The sequence below is a fragment of the Anoplopoma fimbria genome, chromosome 3, assembly GCF_027596085.1.
Source record: "Anoplopoma fimbria isolate UVic2021 breed Golden Eagle Sablefish chromosome 3, Afim_UVic_2022, whole genome shotgun sequence".
NCBI classification, from domain to species: domain Eukaryota; kingdom Metazoa; phylum Chordata; class Actinopteri; order Perciformes; family Anoplopomatidae; genus Anoplopoma; species Anoplopoma fimbria.
This window is the reverse complement of record NC_072451.1, coordinates 9108725-9132548: the sequence shown is the minus strand read 5'-3', so window position 1 is coordinate 9132548 and position 23824 is coordinate 9108725. Positions and strand designations below refer to the sequence as shown.

General features: G+C 40.3%; 1 protein-coding gene across 1 annotated transcript in view; it reads left to right on the top strand.

Annotated features, from left to right (window-relative positions):
• patj (PATJ crumbs cell polarity complex component) overlaps positions 1-23824 on the top strand; it is a 109415-nt gene that overhangs the window by 12933 nt on the left and 72658 nt on the right. The window contains 17 exon segments of the mRNA XM_054596706.1: positions 3873-4001; positions 5872-6031; positions 6034-6075; positions 6078-6118; positions 6298-6400; positions 6772-6860; positions 6997-7126; positions 8878-9003; positions 11723-11784; positions 11882-11938; positions 12187-12321; positions 12952-13164; positions 13441-13524; positions 14179-14373; positions 23152-23325; positions 23327-23362; positions 23459-23521. Coding sequence (XP_054452681.1) covers positions 3873-4001; positions 5872-6031; positions 6034-6075; positions 6078-6118; positions 6298-6400; positions 6772-6860; positions 6997-7126; positions 8878-9003; positions 11723-11784; positions 11882-11938; positions 12187-12321; positions 12952-13164; positions 13441-13524; positions 14179-14373; positions 23152-23325; positions 23327-23362; positions 23459-23521 — 1839 coding nt within the window.

The window sequence follows — 23824 nt, the reverse complement described above, 5'->3', positions numbered from 1 at the left end:
TTCTCATTACATGCAAAAATTATTTTCATTTATTTATTTTTTTCTGCTTCTATTGTCAAACAACGGAGTGATTACGACACTTTTCATTGAGGCTCAAAAATAGTTTAAAATGCAGTCATTCATAAGCTGCCCAGCTGCAGATCAAATCATGACATCATGCGACTAAATAATGACAGCAGCTGTTCTTTGAGGTGTTACAGAAAGTTAGAAAGTTAGAGGTCAAATGAATCAGTTAATTAAAGCATTTCGTTACCATTTAAATATGCCACAAACACGTATTTATGTTTGTAAAATACAAAGGTTTTGAAAGTGTTGCTGCTTTTCTACTGGACATTTAAACTGTGACTGAGCTGAAGCGCAACTAGAACACCATGCAGCAGGATACTTTGGACAAGACAAAAGCTATTTCCTAAATAAGTAAAGGCACAATCTCTTAATGTCTTTGCCAAATTCATTCTGACAGTAACACCAAAACAAAGAAAAAAACTGTTCTCTTACAAAAATGTATTCAAGTATTAAAGTTTATTTTAATTGTAGAGCGAGTAATAAAAAAAATGAAGATAAGGTAAAGAACCCTGAGCCTTTAATGGGAAATAAAGAGTAAATGTATACAGAGCAGAAAGAAGAATCACCAATACTATAGATGTACCGTTACTGTATGTACATCTGAGTTATTGGACCGAGTACAAGACAGGAAATGCAAATGTTAGAGTGCTTTGACATTTAGATAACCAGAAGAAAAGAGTCCCACTGTAAAAAAACAACGTGGTGACAAACCGGAGCAGGTCTGGACTGTTAATGTGAGCCGAGGATCACAGGTCGGCCTCAGCCGTAATGATTCTGCCCCGCTCTATTGTCGGGTCATTATCACACAGAATTACACTGCCCCTCTTGTTTGTTACCCTCCTTCTCCTCCACCTCCTCCTCCTCTTGGCTCATTGGACCCGAGCCACGTCCTGCATACCAGGCCTCAGATCCCTCCCGCTTTTGTTTTATTCATGTCCCGTCTCCATCGAGGTCATGTTTAATGGAGCCGCGGGCATAAAAAACACAACTCTGGCTGTGATTTTATTGCTGTTCTTCTGGCCCGGCTAACTATCCGTCTCCTCCAAAAGCCGAGACTCCTCTACCGGGCCGATTCAGGCAGCTCTGACCCGCCATCGCAGCTGATGATGTCCAGACCTCTCCCCACTGGAGTGGCTTTTGGACGCTGACAGGAGACTTGTCGCTCGTAAAGACGGGTATAAATCAGAGAGTCAGATATGATCTTACAGCTTTTGTCTATTCAGTGAATATTTCCCCACCATCGATTAGGACAGCTTGTCGGCGAATGCACTTTTTTTTCAACGTTATTTATGGCTCTCCTAAAAATGACAAAAAGCAGAAAGAACAGAGATAAAAGATAACAGATTGTGCAATTAAAGAAACCTGAAGGGACCTTTTAAAACTGCCACGACTGAGAGGAAATGAACTAAAGAACAACTGGAGAAAGTTTATGAACTTTACTGCCAATTCAACTCAGTCATCGCGGTCACATGACCAGCCCTGTCAATCAAAGGTTGCGTCACACATGAAACAGCTTGCTAAAGAATCTCCCAGCATGCATATCTGCTTATTGCTGAAAGCTGAGCAAATAATGACCTTGTTGTGGAGGGTTATTTTATCTTAAGGAGACCAAACAGCCAATCACAAGCAAACGTACATAAACTGATTAAATAAAGTACAGTAGGGAAGTTGTTTAACAACCGTCTGATCAAAGAACAAGTCAACAAGATATGAATTTGGTAACCAATATAGCTATCACCACAATTTCACGATTCTTTTTGGCATTTCTCATTTATTAGATACAGTGGGTACGGAAAGTATTCAGACCCCTTTAAATTTTTCACTCTTTGTTTCATTGCAGCCATTTGCTAAAATCGAAAAAGTTCATTTTTTTTTCGCATTAACTCAGCAACCCATCTTGACAGAAAAAAACAGAAATGTAGAAATTTTTGCAAATTTATTAAAAAAGAAAAACTGAAATATCCGCCATTATCATGGTCATAAGTATTCAGACCCTTTGCTGTGGTGTTTTCACTCATATTTAACTTTGTTAAGTTTGTAATGCAGATTTCTTGTAATCAATTTTTTTCCGTCAGTCATGCACAGAAAACAATATACATCAGTTTTCACAGGAGGACTGACCATTAATAGTGAACTCATTTTGATGTGTAGAATGGGTGGACTGCCCCTTTTTATTTTATTTTTTTTCAACAAAAAAAATTGTTCGTCCGACCTAATTTCAGACAACTTCCTAAAGTTTTTTTTCACTCCCAAAGAAGCAAAACTTCAGGACTTTCTATGAGTTATTTTAAACTTTAGCACGACTTATCCCGTAGCCTAATGCCTTACAGCGTGTTTTCACTTATAAAGAGTGGAATCATTGGTGGGTCTTTTCAGTTTGAAACCAGAAGAAATCCAACACCTTAAACCTCAATAAAGGACAGGCAGTAACAGATTGTGTCGTGTGAAAAGAGCGAACTTCTGTTGGAGAGACAAAACACATTCAACACATTCAGTGTGATCCGACTTTATCAGGCAAACCTCTTCAAGAGTCCTGGGAGGAGCTGAGGAGGAGGAGGTTTGTTTCATTAGAGAGAGGGAGACCTCCTCTATCAGGTCAGAGCTGTAATAAGACACCAGAGCCGCCTCATAAAAGACTGTGTGTCTGTGTGTGTGAGAGAGCGGGTACCTGCTGCAGCCTCTCATTGATCAGCAGCTGGAGGAGGGGACAGGAGGAAATGTTTTCAGCTGGTGATTACCTGCTGAGCCACCTTTCACCTCAGGATATATAGCCTTTATATTCATTCATGGATCTGTTTTTAAATCCTCGATCTGCTAAAAGAAATAATTGGATCAGATCGTTTTTCAGATTTTTAAGGGCTCTCTGAAAGTAAAACTTTTTTTATACAGTTTTAAAAAACGTTTTATAGTGTACTTTATTGAACTGAAGTTTGTGCATTCAAAAAGACAAAGCCCAAGTCACATGACCCACTTTGAGCAGTAAAACAGATGAATATCCAAGAAATTATGACTAAAGCAATAAAGTAAAATAAGAGTTAATTTGGATAAACTATTAAAGAATATATACAGTTGTGTTTATAGTTTTTTTGCAACAGGAAATATTAGTTAAATATTAGTACAATGATACAAAAGCTATAGTAGTCATATTAATAATAATAACTTGCATTTTAAAAAGAACTTTTAGGGGACCCAGGGATGCATTACATTTACTGAGGCAGACAGAAACAAATGACACAAGACCAGAAAATAATAGCAATGTCAACAGGGAAGTTGTTTGAAGGTGTCCATAGATGCAGCGTTGTAGAGATCTGTGGGGTGAGAGTTCCAAAGGGCGACACACTACCCCAAAAATCGGGTGATTAAGGCATAGAGGAAGGTCTCAAGCAACACCAAGAGGAAACAAAATACAGCAATTAATTCTAATGATACATATTCAGAGCAACAATAAGACATACATAGAATCTTGGCCTTTACAACAAATCAAATGTTCCCTCTTTCAGAGAAATATTTGGAACAAGCAGATGAACCTTTGACAAACAATGAAAAATCACAAGCCAAATGTTCAGCAGAGTCAGTATTAACACTTAATTTACCTTCATTATTTGCCATTGTAAGTGTCATTCAGAATCTTAAAATGTGCGACTTTGGTTTTGGAGATTTTGGGTAAAATATGAACTAACTTCTTATTAGTTTAATGTATTGATAATATGTTGAGGTCTATATGAACAACTTTTCTGATCACATATCAGTCTAACTCCTGTCAAACCCATTAATGAACGTCTTCGTCCTCTGTCCTAACGCTGTAGGACCAGTGGGGTCACATGGAGGAAATCGAGCTTGTGAACGATGGATCCGGTTTGGGCTTCGGCATCGTGGGAGGGAGGATGACCGGAGTGGTGGTCAGGACGCTCCTCCCAGACAGCGTGGCAGACAAGGTGAGCTCAGCTGATGAGTTTTAATGAAAATATACACCCAAACCTCAGTGTCAGGGGCATAATTAAACTACGATTAGGCTTTTACGGCCCATTCATGCTTTGATAGTCTGTTTATTGAGATTTGGATTCAATCCAAAGTGGCATAAAAGGAGAAAAACAAGTCGCACCTTCGTCTTGTCCTCCACCTGGGGCAACGAGATGGGGAGTCTCAGCGGGTCAGTGGAGCGCAGGATCAAACCCGTATAATGGCAACAACAGACGGTTTGCTGATCTGTTGGGGAGTCGGAGGCAAGGTGAAGGTGCGAGTCCTTTTTCTCGTTTCTTTTCCTTTGGATTTAGTCCAATAAACAAAGCCCTGACAAAGCTCAACAAGCCCTCGGGACAGCTCTACCTCTACAACCTTTCATGGTGGACTGAGGACAGACTGGATGCTACAGTGACAGTGGTATTACGAGACAGGACGGTCCGGGAGCTAGCTGGTTAGCATGCTCTATTCAGTAGATATCTCTGTAACACAATACATAGACGTGTTTGACACAAAATCAACACAGTTAGTCCTTCGCATTAAGAAATTAAGCTAACTTAAATTCTGGCCAGTTCACACACATTGTATTTGTGTGTATTGGATCAGCTGAGCAGCCGACAGCAGAAACTTGTGCTGTTTGAGCAGAAATGAAAGCTCAGTGGACGTATTGTGCATGAATAACAGTTAAAGGACGAGCAGTGCATCAGAACAGACAGCGGGCAGCAGCAGGACTGAGGGAGGAATTATCGCCTTGTAAGTGGATTAATTAGATCAATTAGATTAATTGGACAAGATTAATTTATCTGCAAAGAAATGGGAAAAAAAGCTCAGAGACCAAGACATGTTGAACCACCCAGCTTTTCAACACACCTTCAAAGAGTGAGCCTTTTCTTAAGTCTCTTCAGATTTGCTCTGTCTTTTTTCATCTTCGTCATATTATATCTCTTCTGCTGGATCTCCCTTTGCCATTTAACTTCCTCTCCCCGTCTCTGCTTTTTCCTTTCATCATTGCTCCCCTATTTCTGACTTCCCCACAGCAGAAGTCAAGTACCGACTGAATCTCATTTGGCCTGTAGCCGACAGATAAGTTTGTTGTTAAATATGAAAGATGACAAAAAGACATGAAGAAAGAACTACAGATGCATCTTAATCGATTTAAAGGAGCTGTATGTAACATTATGAACATTGATACAGCAGCAAACAACTGTTATCTATGTAAAGACATCGTGGAATAATGTCAACCTGAGCAGAGAATGATGTCAATCTCCATCTGTGTGTGTTGTTATCGGAGTTTCTCCTTGCTTTGATGACATAGCCAGGCAAGACGCACCTGCTTTTAGTGCATGTGAGTGTATATAATGGCCGGCGCTCTCATATGGCGGTTACAGTTGATAACGCCATTCCAACTGACAGTGTCTACATGGGAACTTAGCACCCACCCTCCGGTTCCCCCTGTTAGTAAACAATGTTAGCTCTGACATCACTTTCAGAGTAGTTTGCTGCGTTAGTGCTGTTAGCACCGTTAGCCATGTTATGTTGAGAGCCGTTGATACAATAGAAATACTCCCAATCTCAGATCTTGCAACTTTTACATAACTGTAAATTGACAAATAAATGCAGATATTCAAAGGAGAACCCATACAAAGAACTGCCTCTAATACAAGCCAGTTTGAAATCTAAAGCCGGTCTCTCTCTGCAGTTATATATAAAGAACACTGGCAACTGTTTGTGAATTTGAAATAGCTGAGACAGTTAGTCCTGTATGTTGTTACTTTCTGATCATTTTCATGTGTTCTCCAATGTTTCGGCCCTCACACTCATCCTCCCCCCCTCTCCTCCAATCAGGACGGGCGTCTCCGCACGGGGGACCACATCCTTCGCATCGGGGCGACGCCCACCAGCGGCCTCACCAGCGACCAGGTCGTCAAGGTGCTGCAGGGCTGCGGGAGCCAAGTGACGTTGCTGATCGCAAGGGATCCCCGGGGTCAAAGGTCGACAGCCCCGCCTCCCCACCACCTCCTGACTCGGCCCCCGTCTCCTCCTTGCCCCCCCGCCCCCGGGCCTACCACCCCAACGCCGGCTCAGCAAAACGGTGAGCAATCAGAAGAACCATCATAGAGAAATCATTTTCGGACCACTAGTTGGAAGTTGTTGAATCATTTAAGAGAAAAACTTTCTTCTGGACAAACACTCAAAAGATGAAATAATTTGTTTTCTCTCTTGTTTGGTGCAGTCCGTGCTGAAATAAATTGACACTCTTTTGTGTTTCAGCCGAACCTGGAGGGATATGAGATCCACGAGGTTCCACTAACCAAGAACGACGGCCAAAGCCTCGGCATCTCCATCATCGGCCACAACCCCCTCACCAGCTCAGGTAGGAATAACTGGTAAAAAAAAAAACCATTAAATAAACCACTCCCACGTTTAAATTGTTTAACTGGTCTTGTCTTAACTGAGCCACAGCAAGAGTTTTCACTGTTTTTCAAAGTATCTATATAATTCATATAGATCATTCTGAATGTATCTTTATTTATTTATTATTTTGAGTTATTCTTGTTGAGAAGTATAAAAAAAACATTGGTTTCATTTGATACATCCTGATTATTGAGTCTAAACTTGCAGGCCACAAAATCAAGACTGAAGTTGCTTCATCATAATATGCAGATTTATGACGGGTTGCATATAACCTCTGTTTTTTAATGGTCCAATAAAAATGTCTGTCTCTGCATCTCTCGCCTCATTCAGATGCAGTAGGTGTGTTTGTGAAACATGTGGTTCCAGGCAGCGCTGCAGATCACAGCGGAAACATCCGAATCCACGACCGACTGCTCGCTGTAACAACCTGATTTAATCCTTAATATTTATTTCATAAAATGTATAACACATTAAAGTCTAGAGAAAAAAACAGTCCAACCTGATGTCTCTTCTCTCTACTCGTCTTTCTTTCTCTCCTCCTGTCTGTCTCCACAGTTGGACGGCGTCAGTCTCCACGGTTTGACCAATCAGGAGGTTCTGGAGGTGATGAGGCAGACGGGTCGGACTGTCGTTCTCAGTGTGATCAGGAAGAAACCCAGAACCCTGGAGAGATCCTTGGATAAAGGTACACACACAGACAGACAGATACTTATAGACAAACAGATACTTGCAGTATTATCAGGCAGAATAATGAGCTGCGGGCCCTTTTGATGGCAGACATTTTGATACGTTAAAGCAAGAAGCCCTGGTGTCACGAATAACAATATACGGCGAAGGTATTCCATTTAGGAGGGCCAGTTTTGCACTTGCTGGCTCATTTGAGAGGCCTCCTGGGACACTGAATGGAACAGAGCCACAGTTAATTTTAGTACTTCAACCTGTGCTTATCCTGCTAACACAAGTCAAATAGCTGGCATGAAAACAGGTCCATTGACTCCCCTCTTTCTGCCACTCTGTGCTTTGTGATGTAGTGGTGCATATGACATTACCAAACACATTAGCAATCTCTAAAAGGATCACATAATAATTGCCACACATTGACCCTGGTGACTTAAGGTCTCTGAGGCCAAAGTGTTGGACCAGCAGATCAACTCACTGTCTTTGACGTCCATCATGGTGATACATGACCAGATGCAGCACAGTTTGAAATAATAGCATTTTAAAATTGCTCAGTCTTTGAGTGTCATGTTGATCTTTTCTATGCAAATCATATGCAAAGCATTTGCAAAGCATAGAAAAGAAAATCAGTCAATGAATTAATTAAATCCTGATTTCTACTTTATATTACAGTAATACTTCAAAGAAAGTGGTGATTCAAAGTGAAATCAACGTAAAAACAAGACACTAAAAGTAACAGCGATAAACTGGTGCAAAAACAAATGCAAAAAAACTGAACAGGTAAACGATTACAAAAAGCATCAATAGGCTTAGCTTCTTTTGTAGGTATTTTTAATCTGCTGTTTTAGGTTGTGTACACTTAAAAGAATACATCTCATACAGATGTATATTCCTGACATTTCCTAGGTGAAAATGAGGTACGGTGACATTCTGTGGGTTTCTGTTCCACTAACTTCACAATTTTGTTGCATTAAAACAATAATCTGCTCCCTGCGAGAGAAGTTTACTCTCTGAGTTAAACTTATGGGACCCTTTCTTCCTATTACCTGTCCGAAGCCTCCCTGCCTCTGTCCTCTCGCAGAGATTAAGATGACAAATTTGTTTACGGCTCCGTGTAATTTTCCCAAACTTTACGCGGAAAAGCCTGCGATTCCTCCTCCACATCCACCAGCGTCCACAGAGAGATTAATTCACCCAGTTCAGGGTCATTTTTTTTGTCTCGCAATCGGCCGCCTGCCCTGCACCGGTCAGCCTCCAGGCCAGAGAGGAACAAGTGATTTTTTAAAAACAGAGTAGGAGCACAGGGCTCTTATCTCCTCCAGACGTCTTTTGTTATTTCATTACTGAGAAAACACAGAGAACTGGGAACCAGCTGAAACTCCTACTTGTGGTTATTACTGTGGCTCTCTTATCTACAGAGACTTATGATGAACCTGACAGGATAAAAACTTTAATCATAAAGATCACCAACAACAATGATCAGTCAGGAGGTCAAAGGTCAGAGCACCCTGTTCCCTTAGAGCGTTTACATGCAATAAAGTGGGCCGTAGACAGGTTTTGAGATGAGATGATATAAGATCAAACTTTATTCATTCCGAGTGAAGCCATGTAGGAAAGAATGCAAATAAAACAAAATATAAACAATAAAGATTATCACCAAGGTGCAAAATAACAAATGTACAAAGCCAGAAATAGAAATAGATAAAAATGGAATAAGTGCATATTTTCATGTCTCCTCTTTCTGTGTGTTTGTGTCAGTGGAGCTGGAGTCGTTTCGTTTGTCATCCAGGAGGTCGTTTGAGGTCAGAGCTCGCTCGTCTGGGGTTGGCTTAACGATGGCAAATGACGAACCAACGCACCTGAACTCAGCACAGCTAACAAGGGGTTAGCTCCATCACACAAAACACACACTGTTGTTGTAGAGTATTAGAAAGCTCTTTGGGAATAACCCCAAAAGTATGATATGAAATGGAAATTGTTACATCGATCATCTAGTCCTTTGATTAATTTATTCTTTCATCTGTAATCCCAACTGTGCTTCAATCTTTGATATGCTCTACTGTCCCTGTGGAGAAACGTTGTGCACATGCACATTAAAACTGCTTTCTGTAGGGTTTGGAAAAGTTTGACATATATAAAACCTGTTTTAAAAAACATCCTGTCAACAGTTTTACAGATGTCTCTTTCATAAAGAGGTCATTTGGGGTAAAGATTTCTGGGCAGCAGGGGACTTTTTTTATTTCTTGTTGCAGCACAGAGTGGCCAATGGGACAAACTGGCAGCAAGGCCGTATCAGATTTATAATGAATTCATCCATGTTGCACAGGTGGCCATTCACAGCAGGTAAAGCCTGTTCAACCAACTGCATCACTTTTTATTTGTTAATTTTTTGGACAAAACACTGACGAGCCTCCACCTGAATCCGGCCATAATTTGCATAAAATACATTTTATTATTTTATTTATAAACACCGCTGGTCAGTCCTGTGTTGCCTGCTATATTACAATATTTTATGCACAGAGCAAAAATAAGAATAGAAACGGATAAATAACAACACAAACAGCTTTAACAATCTACTACACACGTTAGTCATTGAAGACATATAGTTCAACCGCTGTGGCCAAAAGACATGTTAAGTTTTTTGTGTAAAATAGATTAACAGCAGCAACTATAAATTGTTAACAGCCAACTCTTCTGGCAAGATTAAACACAGCTAGAGCTTTATATTTTTCATTTTAACATGTGGTTCTGATTATTTGTTTAGAAAACTGAAGAAATTAAAAAATCCTTAAAAGCCTGAACTTTAAAATGTACCTACACATATGCAAAACAGGAAGTTGATTAATGGAATGAGCTTTGATCACTATCAGTGTTTAAAAAAAAAGCCCCCTAAGTGTAGCGTCTGCAGACGTGTCAACGCTGGCCTCTAACAGCACTCCTCTCTGAATTATTTCCTCTCTTTTTTTTTATTCCTCATTAGCTTTGCTAAGTGGCCAAAACGCCACGCTAACACTTAGCACGCCGCCCAGCCCGCTCTAGGGCCGACAGATGTAAAGTGTCCGAGCTGTCTGACAGCCTCGCAGCGATGTATTACCCTGTTTATTCGGCCAAACGCTGCAGATTAATTGGGCCGCGAAGGCCGGGGTTAGCAATGCTAATTTAATCAGAGACTGTTGTTGTAACACCGCCAGACCTGCTGGAAAAATAGCTCCCAACATGAGAGGAGATTTGTGATTTAAACATTTTTTTGGGTATTGGATGTCAGCAGTGTTGGTTTCCACCCTGAAATCATCCTGAAGGGTCAGAGAGCAGACTGAGGTTTTTCCTCAGAGAGCTGCTCTATAATCCGCTCTGATTTCCAGTGTTTCATGTCCAAACTGCTGCCGTCACTCGGCTCTGGAAAACACATTTATTCTTCAGTGATTTAAGGAGGTATTGTTGCTGGGACATTTGCGTGTGTGTGTGTGCAGATGCATTAACCAACCCCCCCTACACACACATACGTACAGTCTCCACAGCTGAAGTTGCTTACTTAACAGTTTACATTTGAGTCATTTAGATGTTTTTGCTTCTAACTGTTGAATTCCAATGAGGTGACTGTCAGCCTGCAGCAGAGATGTAGTGAAATGTTTGCACTGCAGCAGAACTACAGTACAGGTATTTTTCTGGCTCTGCTGCAGTACTACCAGCTGTGTGAAAGTACTACATGCATTACTGTTAGTACTAGTATTCCCGTTTGCCTCAGCTGATGATTAGTTTTCCATATGAGCTGTTGGATTGAATTGCGACAGCTAAACATATACTCAAGGTTCTTTGTGGTCACATGATGTATTCATGTTTTAGGTATTTCACCATGTTTTATATACCTTAGCCCTGTGTGTTCTGTGTCTTTCCTGGCTGCAAGACAAATTACGATTTGAAGCATAACTTTGGCCTAACTGCCACAGCACTGCATGGAGTTCTGCAACAGTGTGCTTGTTAGAGAACCAGTTATGTGACTTTGTGTGAAGCAGCACTTTGTTTGTGTTAGTATTGGTAATCTTGGTCAAAAGAGGAATCTTAGGAACAATAGATATCTTCTCTTCCATATCACAGATGTATAATATGAACTAGAAACTGGACTCAACGATGGCTCACATTCACCTGGATCAAAATTGGTTGCAGAGACTAATGTAAAACCTTTTTGGAAAACTTTCCTCTTCTTTCCTTCTATCTTTTTAACAACACTGGCCAGCCCTGTGTTGCTATTCCACAGTATCTTATGTATGTGAGAAACTCGTTATAACCCCTTTCACAACTGTACTTGTGCTACAGTACTACTTGTTCATTGGCATCACTTTCAGTACACGTTGTGTTACAGAACCTGAGGTTGTAGTTGATGAGCTGTGGGAAGCTGCTGTGTTTTAATGGCTGAATTGTAATTTTACATCTGTTCCACTGCTTACACAGGCTTTTTTCTGTGTGTGTGTGTTTGTGTGTGTCTGTGTGTGTGTGTGTGTGTGTGTGTGTGTGTGTGTGTGTGTGTGTGTGTGTGTGTGTGTGTGTGTGTGTGTGTGTGTGTGTGTGTGTGTGTGTGTTTGTGTGTGTCTGTGTCTGTTTACAGCTACAGATGCAGAACTGTGGGCTAAATGGGAGCAGGCGCTGGGACCAAAGTACCAAGTTCTGGTGAGATCACACCGTTTTACACATTTTTACTGACACTGTCCATCTTGGATGTTAAATACTGATGAGTGTGTTTGTGCGTGTGTGTGTGTGTTGCCAGGTGGTGAAGTTGGATCCTGTCATTGAAGACGATGCAGAGCTGCAAAAGTCTTCAAAGGTGAGAAACTCACTGTGTGATGTGAACACTGTCTGTTCTAAGCTGTGGTGTGTGTTGTTACCATAACATAGCATGTAATATGTTAATATGGTCATTTTGGAAGCTGCAGCTGGTGATGCAGTTGAATTCAGATACTTTATTCTGAAAGGGATTTCAAATATTTTCCCAGCCCGTTTTATATCAGTGGGGGTATGCCAAATGTAAAGAAAAGTTATTTTCCTTCTGATGTCTTGTATTGTTGCGTACAGCTGCTGCCCGTCCACACTGTGCGTCTTGGTGTCGAGCTGGACTCGTTTGACGGTCACCACTACATCTCCTCTGTGGTCCCTGGAGGCCCCGTTGACAAACATGGAGTCTTGAGACCAGAGGACGAGCTCCTAGAGGTAAATACAAGTTATATTCACACACAGACAAAACACTGTGGGAACAAAAGCAGCTCCAGCTGGAAGTCAGACTAGTTTTTGCAAATGCTCTTAACACAACATGGAAATCAGATAGAGCTAGAATAACAGTTTGCCCTCTCCCTGCAGTTTACCTATCGCTCCATCTCCCCTGACAAAATAGAAACTCCATAGGGGTGTTCACTGTCAAGCTAATGTCACCCAAGTCTTTTGAAGCTATTGATCCTGATGATCTTTACTGCATTGCTGTATCTGTATTAACACAGCCTCTCCATGAATGTATGGATGACCTTAAGACCCGGATGTATTAGCAAGATGACCATCTTGAGTCATGAAAGTCCAGCAGTAAACTATAGTGGTTGAACATATACTATTTATGTGTAGTATATATATTTTTTTCATGTTAATTTTGACTGCTAGACACTTTGCACATTGGTACATTTTATTTAATAAAATCAATTGTATTTCAACCCTAGCCCTCAAGATAAACCACAACTTTCTCTGTTGTTGGAATGAGGGGTAATATTTTTGTGTTCAAATAATATAGAGTTTATATGTAATTTGGTGTGCGTGTGTGTGTGTGTGCGTGTGCGTGTGTGTGTGTGTGTGTAGGTGAATGATGTTCAGCTGTACGGTAAGTCTCGTCGAGAAGTGGTGTCGTTCCTCAAAGAAGTGCCTCCTCCGTTCACTTTGGTCTGCTGCCGACACCCGACCTCTGACCTGGAACCAGAAACTGAATCCGAATCCGAACCAGGACCTGAACCAGTACTACGACCTCGAACTGGACCAGGACCTGTAAGACAGTCACAACCAAGTGTTGAGGAGGTGAGAACATCAAGGAATGCACACAATACCAACTATTTAATTAGTATATATATCCAATATTCTGTGTAAAATCACATGCGAAAATAAGCACATTTATGTTTACTGCTATTTACTTTGTTCTACTGTGGTAAATATCTTTACATGTACCATATACCTCATTAACTCATTTTGTTTTTAATGGTTTAAAAAACACTCGTATTGTTATACTACAGTATAAAGAATATCATATGTGTGAACCATTAATTTGACCCCCTGCTTGGTGTTGTGTTTGTTCAGATCGAGCTGAAGCTGTCGTCGATGCTCTGCAGACAGACTGAACTGAGAGAGAGCATCATTGAGCAGCAGCAGGTAGTTAGACAGGTAACCTGAAAGTGATGATGCAAAAACTTTTACAATGATGAATGTTTTTTTTTCAAAGTCTAATCTGTGGCATGAAATTTTGCAGTCTAATCTCAAAGTAACATAATAGCATCATAGTTAAAAGAAAGGATTTGGGATCAGTTGAGAATTCAATTTTGAAGGGAGATGAAAAACTACTTTCTTAAGATAAGACTTGTGATAACTGATAGTCCAGTGACATTTTTCATTTACAATTTTATTTCACAAAATATATTGTTATGGAAATTATTATAATATTTTTTATGTCAATTGAATTGCAAATCTACCAAAAATGCAAAGTTTAGGATCTAATATTGCAAGTTTCTTTTACTAAATACTCAAGTGTGATATTAGCATCTCATTGTCATACAGGAAAAAACCATAATGAGTATGTCTGTGTGAAGAGAAGGTATGCATTCCAGTGAGATAATACTATTTTAAATAATATTCAGCATAATCACCATAATAATCGCAATGATTATCATTAAATTAATCATTATTATTATCATTATAATACTCATAATAAAAATGCTCTTTTTTTGACACAGGCAGTTGGCAGATTAGGACTTAAGATAACTGACTTTTGTATATTTATACATTAGTTTTTAAGACTCTTTTGTCACTGTTGTGTGTCAGGAGGAGCAGGTATCCCCTGTAGAGGAGGTGCTGATGGAGGAGGAGGAGGAAGAAGAGGAAGAGGAACAGGAGGAGGAGGAGCAGGCTGAAGATGAAGACGATGGAGAGCTGGCTCAGTGGTCTCCAGAAGTTCAGATCCTGGAGCTTCAGAAGGAGAGAGACAAAGGCCTCGGCTTCAGCATCCTCGACTACCAGGTAAGGACAACACTGTTCTCCAACACTGTCCTCTTTCCCTCTTCCCTTTCTCTACCTTTATAATTTACCTTTCAGACCAAATAATATACAGCACATTGCATCTTACAATACCACTAAAGGCACACAGCACTGTGATTGGTCCTGAAATTCACACTGAATTTGAATACTGAATGCAAGTGTGTATATAAGTCTATGAGAAAACTACTTCTCTTTTGATTTATTCTCTCAGTAAACATCGTAAACATGAGTTTATGGTCTCAGTCTCTAGCTTCAAGTCTTCTTCAATACAGCATGATGTTCATTTAGTAAATTATGGTCCATTTAGAGTCTAATAAACCATAAAGCAGAGTATGCTTTAGGGCGGAGCTACCTTGTGTTGACAGGTCGCTGCCCCGGTGTTGTCTGTTCTGGGAGTTGTACGTGTTTGTACAACTTTAAGCCTTTCACACTCTGTTTTCACTGCATGAAAGTTAATTGTAACATTTTGCTCTGCCTCACTTGTGATTGCAAAAAGCTGAGATGGCAAAAATGCCAAACTCAAGGCCTCTAAACTGTAGTCCAAAAACCAATGGTTGATGTCACAATGATGACGTCACCTTGTTATATACAGTCAATGGCCGATTCCAGCTTCTCAAATGTGAGGGTCCGATGCTTTATTAGTAAACTGAATATCTTTGGGTATTGTACAAAACAAGACGCCTTAAGAGGTCACTGTGGTTATGTTTTATAATTATAAAAGAACATTTTTCATTGTTTTCTGACATAAATTACTGTGGACCTGGATGAGGTCTTGCTTGCTCAGTCCTGAAGGACTCATTCACACTTTCTTCTTTCTGTGTCCACAAGGAAATGAAGCACAAAGTAAAATATAGGAAATATATGTTGAAGACATTTAACATTTTGGAAGAACAAGAGAACATTCTTCTCCCCCCAAGAAAGAAAGTCGTATTCTGAAAGTCTATGAAATCAGGTTTAGTGTTGTTGGATGAGGATAGATGTGAAAAATGACCTGCAAAGTTGCAAGAAATTAATTATTTATTGTTGCCGTTATCTGTTAGTCTGTAGATGATGGCATAAACATTAGATACAGTCATTAATATATATTGCAATTGCTGTGTAAAATATAATTTATTGTCTTTTCCTCAAAGGTTAATGTTCTATTTTATTAATATTGTCTATTTTTAATTTAGAATTTGTTCTCTGGGGAACATAAATGTCTGTACAATCCTTTACAACTCTAATAGATATTTTTGGTATTGACCAAAGTGTTGGACCAGACTGAAAATGCTAAAACTCTAAGAAAAAGAAAAAAAAGAACAGGTACTCACAGAACTACTCTCACACAGAGTTAATTACCTCCCTGTGGTTGTTTGGTGGTGGAGGTGGATGAACATGTGGTGAAAAGCTGGCGTGACTCGGCCCATCGTCTCCACAGAAAGCAGAGTGGGGTTTGTGAGTGTAATAGTGGACAGCGGGACAGAGGGTGTCGTCAGCTCCACCAGGTCTGTTTTCAGGTCTGTTTGCATGACCAGTCTGGTGTTTCTGCAGGCTGTTGTGGGACAACAATACATCATAATACATTATTCAATTATATATTTTGATGGGTTTTGTTGTCCGTTTGTCCGTTCTTGTGAATATCTCATATTCATCTGGCGAGAATTTCCTCACATTTGGAACAAACAACCACCTGGATGCAAGGATGAACTGATTGGAATTTGGTTGTCAAATGTCACCAAAACATGTTTTGGCCATCAAGAATTCAAATGCTTATTATGACAATTTCCCACAAATGTCTAATATAAATGATGACATTTTGGACAGACATGGGATAAATTTTATGTTGCCTCCCCACAGCTAAACACGAAGAAATCGTGTACATTTTGGGAATCCTGGTCTTTAGAGTTTTGTTCTCCCCTTGAACTGCTTTAGCACTTTAGGCACAGCTTCCCCTTCAAGACCTCTGTGGTCTAAATCATTATCTGTTATTTTCTTTAAAACATTTGAACTGATAAGACATGAGAAATGAACACTTAAAGTCACTCACTTCTCACTTTCCTTCATGCCTGTCTCACCTGCTCTACCGAGGATGGAGTGGATGTGTTTGACAATAGGAATTACTCGCTCCCTTCAGCTTCACCTTTAGGAGACGGCCACATATAAGTCCTCACCGTGAGCTCCTCCGGGAGTCTCCCCGTCTCCTCACAGACCCATTTAAAGGGATTCTAAATCCACATTTGGTTCAGTCCCTATAGGTCAACATCCTCATACTGAACAGCCAATCAGAAACCACATACTGATTTCTTGACCTCATAAATGATGTCACTGTGTGTGGGTGTGGGTGTGGGTGGGTGTGTGGTTGTCATGGCTGGTTGGTCTTGGCTTCAGCCTCAGATCTGGACAAAGCAGTCTGTGTTCAGAGACCAGCTGGAACCAACACTCTCTCACACACACACACACACACACACACACACACACACACACACACACACACACACACACACACACACACACACACACACACACACGTTTGACTCCTACACTTGTGAGGACCCTCTTTGACATTATATTCCTATCCACTATCTGTAATGTTACCGTTCATCTTAACCAAGTTTTGACCTTGTTTTTTACAAAGGATGTCACTGAAATAAAATTAGTTTAATGATATTGCACACACAAAAGAGCATAGAAGGTTATAAATGTCCTCACTTTCTAAGATGGTCCAACCTTCGAAATGGTCCTCTTTTCAAAACAGTCTCCACTTTTCATAAATGACTTCTGCACTTCGTTTTCTACAGTTATTGTTTCTTAATCATCATCTACACGAGAGAGGATGTCACTGACATAACATATTTCTTTGTAAATATCTTGCACACAAAGTGCAAACTTAACAAATGTTTCAGTTTAAAACATTTTAATTTCTCAAAGGTGCCCTCAGTTTCGTCTTGTAAACTATCAAAAGCAAAAGTTTACGGACAAAACATTTAGTTAAAACTTTCTGAGATTATCTTCACTTTGCAAAAAGGATAAAAGTCCAGTCTATCTAGAAATGTCTCCAATTTTCCAAAAAGTTAGTTCCTTTTCTTGTACTTATGTAGCCATGGTAACACTCGGTTTTCTGCAGTAACCTTTTCCTAATCATCACATAAACAAGAAACTTTGCTTTCGTAAAGGATATGTGTCATTAACATGAGATATGTTATAACATATCTCACACACAAAATTGCAAACATAAAATATCTTGACTTTCCCAGAAATGTTCTCGCATTCATTATTCCTTTTTTTTCCCCAAGTGTGTTGAAACAGCTAAGGAAAATTCAGTGAATATAAAATCAAAAATACATAGTTTGATATCCATCCTTCCTCCGTGTTTAAAGTGCGTATCATTTGAAAAGAAAAGTAAAAAATAATCTTAGTTTCTGACTCCAGCATTTCACCTCAGAGTGAAACCGACTCCACAATTTTTTCTCAAAATAAAAAGAAGCAACTTCTCTCCCTCTCTTTGCTCTAAATCTTTCGCCCAAGGGCATGTCAGTCCAGTGTTCCTGCCAAAGTGTTTCCTGTTACTGACTCTCCGGCTGTCAGAGTCGAGTGAAAGATGGTTGGAGGCAATAAGAGAAGAGCTGGTCCGTCCGTCTGTCTGGACTCGGGCGGACAGTTTCCACTAAAACCTGACACCTTTTAAAATGGGACCAGTTTCATACCTCAGAAATGTGTTTTCTACCAAGGGAACCGCCACAAAAGCAGGTCTACTAAAGCACAGACAGACTGAAAAATAGATTTTTAATTAAATTAAGGAAAATGTGCAGTTCATAGATTTGCAGACTGCAGGGATGGCAGTTTGATTCCCCTCCTGCACATGTGTTGAAGTGTCTTTGATCAAGGCAACCTTTAATTGTTAAAGCTACAGTAATGAAGAAAAAGCAACGACAAAACTGCCTTTCAGAAGGAAACTTCAAAAAAATTCTGATCTGATGTTCGTATCAGGAGAACTTCGAAACCTGCTACAAATCATTGCTCTAAAAAAATAACTTCTTTGGGATTCGGTAAACTTAAACGTTCCTTATGCAATTTTTGACCTCTAGTAGTGCTCTAGAGCAGCACATTTGAGTTTAGCATCTTAGCTGTCACCATTTTGTCTTTTTGCAACCAGAAGTGACGCGAGAGGGTGGATCTAAGTTCAACTGATAAGACAATTTTAGGCGAACAAAAATGTTATTCATATGTACAACTCCCAGACCAGACAAACGCTGTGGTAGCGACCAAGGTAGCCAGTAAAGCATACCCTTTATGCTCTATTTGACTCTAAATGGAGCATCATTTACTAATTGAACATCATGCTGTATTGAAGAAGACTTGAAACTAGAGATTGAGACCATAAACTCATGTTTAGTGTGAAGTAATAGTAGGGTCATTTTCTCATAGACTTCTATACAATATGACTTCTTTTTGCAACCGGAGGAGTCGCCCCCTGATGGCTAGAAACAATGCAGGTTCAAGGAACTTCCGCTTGGGCCCTACTTTTCAGAACCAGAGGTGGCCCCCTGGTCATATCATTGCACCTTGAACCCAGACTCTCTTGCTCATTTATCTGCTGCAGTATCTGCTGATTTTATATCTGAATAGCCAGAGAAGCATGCTGGCTTGAATACTGCAATCTGATGCAGAAGGACATCCTGGTATTTTTGGCATACTGCATTTGAATACTATGTTTTGGGAAGTACAAAAACTTTTTCTGGAATAATAAATAGTATTGATATTTGAAAGCACAGCACGTTCTACGTGCACATCGTACTACACATTCTTGCCAATCAACAGGTCCCCTATATTTTAACTTCTGCACTTTAGGTTTTAGATTCCCATTTTATTTTTTTTCATAAGAGCATTATTGAGACACTGATGTAGGGGGATTAGGTCCGTTCCAGTTCATCCCAAAGGTGTTGTATGGGGTTTATGTCTTGGCTCTGTCACGACCAGTCAAGATCTTCCACACTAAACTGGGAAAACCATTTCTTCATGGAGCTGGTTTTGTGTCATTGAAGCCGGAAAGAGACGAACAAGATCAAAAACTTCTTCGTATGCTGGAGCATTAAGATTTGCCTTCAATGGAACTAAGAGCAGGAGTGTTTGTGAACTTTTAGCCTTAACGTCTATATGCATTGTGAGAAAATGGAAAAAAAGTATGGAAAGTTTGTTCTTCATATTAGTAAAACTTCGGAGTCCCTGAAAGGTCTGGAGAATATTTAGAATAAAGATGTAAAGTCTAAAGTTGATTCTCAAAGTTCCTAAAATACTTTGGCTGTTTATTTCCTTTCCAGAGTTTCATTCTATCTGGCATCATAACGGTCTTAAAAACTTTCTAAAGACACTCTGCAACCTACATATAAAAAAAACCCCAACAACTCCTCATTGTTATATGCGTACGAAGAGTCAGCCGTGGAAACATTTTACTACTTTTGGCAAAGTACATTTTTAATTTTCTTCTTTTTTTTTTCTCTCACACTTTCTCTTTTTTTTGACAGCAGAGGCCTATCTTTTTCCGGAGGATCTTGTAGGAGTGAGGGACTTGAGTTCTGACTCCTCACCACCTGTAGCCATGTTTCTCGCTCTAAAAATACAGCTCGGCTTTGTTCTGGCAGCCCAAAACTTGGCACGGCAGCTCGTTGCTGCAGCGCGGGCGATGCCCAGGGTTCAGCGCAGGGGAATTCACAAAATGTACATCCGCTTTAACCAGGAGAGGTTTTATAGTTGGCATATCAATCTCTGAAGGGTTTTGTATTCAGGGAAGGACCGGGCCGTCCTCCTGGTGACTTAGGTTAAACAGACAGGGCAGAGACGAGGGCTCGTTTGTGGAGTTCGCCCTCTTTACTTTCGGACAAAGTTTGAGGATTAACTCGAAAAGTGCACTCAGTGGAGTGCAGAACTCCGCCAGCTGTGTCTGAACTGGGAGTGCAGGGCATGACAGTAGTGAAATAAAGGGGACAATATGTAAGTTACATTATGAGTGGTAACAAGAGTACAAAGGCTATAGGGGAAAAAACCTTGGACACAATGTCCATGTGAAGCAGATAGTATTATTGTTCTGCTCGCTGTGTTAGAAAAAGACAGTAGTAGGTAGTTGTACCTATAGACTGTATATAAGAAGTGGCCGTAGTCATCGTGAGAAGTAGGGTCATTTTCTCATAGACTTCTATACAATCGGACTTCTGAACACAACCAAAGGTAGGGCGCCATGCATGGTGGTGAGGGGGGTGTAGCAAGATTAGCTCTGTAAACTGTTAGCTCTGATGGCCAAATGCACCGTAGGACTCTAAACAGCTCTCCACTCGGTGATAGTGACAACAGTAACAGCATGAGAAGGAGAGCTCTGTTATAGTTAGTGCTCAGTTCAGTTTGTTATTTGTTACGCAATTGTTACACATATTATAATCCCTTTTGCCCCAGAGGCGTCCCAAAGGAAGATCTCCTTTGGTCCCTAACATGTTTTTGTTACTCCCGAGCCCTGGTTTAAATGACCACTGTAGTGATGTTTGATTGAATAAACACAAACTACAATTGTCTCGCCGTGGCGTGCAAATCTGGACAAGAACAATTTAATTCATTTTAATTTGTATAGCCCAGTATCACAAATTTCCCTTTAAAGGGTATTACAATCTATATTACATATAACATCTCCTGTACTTGGACCCTCGCATAAGGATAAGTAAAAACTGCTCCTGAAAAAATGACTTTGTATTCCTACTCCCTAATGGAAACAAGATTCCAAACTGAAGCAGTTGTTGATCACTTGCGGCCCAAAAATGGATGTTTATTTCTGACAGTTCTACTGAAAATTAATAACTGCTTATATACAAATAAATTGTTTTAAATAAATAACAACTAACTTATTAAAATGACGGATGAAATCTCAATTCACAAACAATTGTGTAGCTTTTGTGGTCGCATTCATAAGGGGGTCACGCACAGGCTTTACAGTGATCATTGCATATTAAATCCCAAAATTGGATTTCTCTCCGTTATGTTTAAATTCCTTGCCTGAAGTTTTGAGCTTCTGCAAAACTTTACAGGCGTGTATGCTCTTTAATACCATTAGCGCAAGAGCTTTTGTGAATTTGACCTTGGATGGGGCAGATAGAGGTTACAAATGATGTACAATTCATTTCTGCAATCAGCGGCCGCAGTTCATTCTGCCTGAATCCACCTCTCTGAATCTTATATTGGAGCAGAGCTCGTTTCTCTTTCAAAAACAGAAATAGACGTTATACAATCAACCAAACTTTATTAACTATGCTATCTATAACTTACAGTATGTTGTTAATAACTTTAGTTGAGTTCATAGTGATTAACAAAAGACATTCAAAGAGTAAATAAAGTGTGTCTTCTCATGGTGCACCGTAACCACGTCCAAAGTGATGTCACTGTGTACTAACACCCTGGAGTATACATTAACATCAGAAGAGCAAAAACAAGATTTTCTGTGTTTCAGTTATAAGATTTTGTCACGACGTTGCTTTAAATCTGAGCTGCTGACGGTTGTAAATGATCACATCAAACTCCTGCTGCTGAATGAATGATGCATTTCAACTGATGGAGCATGAAATGGTCTTTTTACACGTCCCAGTTCTTGTTTTAAAGTCGCAAATCACAAACTGTCTCCAGTGTCACTGCAGACAGTTTGTGTTTTTTGTGTACTGACAGTTTTTAGTTTCAACATTGAAATTTGTCTACCACAAACCTTGTCTTTTTCCTTCTTCCATCCACCCTTCTCTTCAGTGTCTGATTGTTCCATCTCTAGTTAGCGTGCTTTTGACCTTTGACCTCCTAACGGTTGGTTTCTGTAAAGTTTGACGATCTTGCAGTGAAGCCTCTTCTTCCTCTGCATGTTTGTGTGTTGTTGTTGTGTTTGTACGGGTGGGTGTTCTCTCATTTCTCTGGTCTCTGTCTCCCCCTGGCTGCCTCTCTGCTGCCTTACCTTCCTGTCTCTCTTAGCCAAGACTCAGTCTAAATGATGGTACAATAACTGTCTCCCTCTCTCTGACCGCCTCTCCTGTGTTGTGGGGAGGAATAGGCTTTAACTCTTGAGCTCTTATCACACTCTATAAAGGTTCAAAGGCAGAGATATTGTTTTGAGGTTTTTTTTTTTTTTCCCAGTTTTCCTCTTGAAAGGTTGCTGGTTCGAAACCCCCCGTTGGCAAATAGACTTGTGGCCTCCAGTAGGGGATTGTTCACAGGTCTTTAGCTCATTGCTATGCCAAGTGTGTGCCAGGGATTTGTTCACATCCTTCTTTTTTGTGTGTGGGTTTTTATCAACATTTCACCTCATGAAAAATAAAACAACAACTTATATTTAGTGTTTACAAGCATTTCAAAATGTAAGAAATATGAAATAATGTTCAGAATCACTATTTAAAAAAAGCTCCTTTAATAATTAGCAGTTACATCTCATCTTATTAGTTTTCCAGGTACACAGACGTTATAAAAACCTCTTTCAGAGCACGCTATGGAGAGATTAGGGACTGTAAACTGATGTTTTAGAAAGGGAACTAATAATAACAATAATAATATCAATAATAATAATACAAATATTATACTTTATTTATTCAGTATTTTTCAAATCAAAGTTACAAAGAGCTTTGACATGGTTGAACCAGAAACAAAGACACTTCAGGACCATATCCAAATTAAATGGAAATAAACTACCCATGTCTCTAGTATTGACTGTGCTTAATGTATGTCGGTACATGACTGTAATGTGACTGTGTTATCTAACTCTCTCTCCAGGACCCACTGGACCCCGGTCGCTGCGTGATGGTGATCCGTTCTCTGGTCCCCGGCGGCTCAGCGGAGCGTCAAGGCGGTTTGCTTCCCGGAGACCAGCTGGTGTCGGTCAACCAGACCCAGTTGGACCTGCTCACCCTGAACCAGGCCTTGGAGGTCTTGAAGTCCGCCCCCCCTTGGCAGAGTCCGCCTGGGGATCCGCAAGCCTCTGGTGGTGGTACGTACGTCTTCTACGCCTCCTGGTTTCTCATGAATTAAGTTTTTTCAGGTGCTGCTTCTTGTTGTTGATTAGAGTCTCAACCGTGTGCAGGTGGAGGCACCAGAGAGGATCAGCCAGATATCTCTCAGCAACACACAACTGCCCGTACCAAAGGTAACACACACACACACACACACACACACACACACACACACACACACACACACACACACACACACACACACACACACACACACACACACACACACACACACATACACACACACACACACACACACAAACATTTTAAGACACTTCCGCGTTGGCTTCACTCTTCAGAACCGGATGATGCCTCCTGGGTAAAACATACGCTACAGAAGCAACCATTGCCCGGTGCAACCTGCACAAACATCCGCCACGCTTTTATTTGCATACAGTGACACATCAACAATTAGTCGTGACTCATGACAGTGTGAT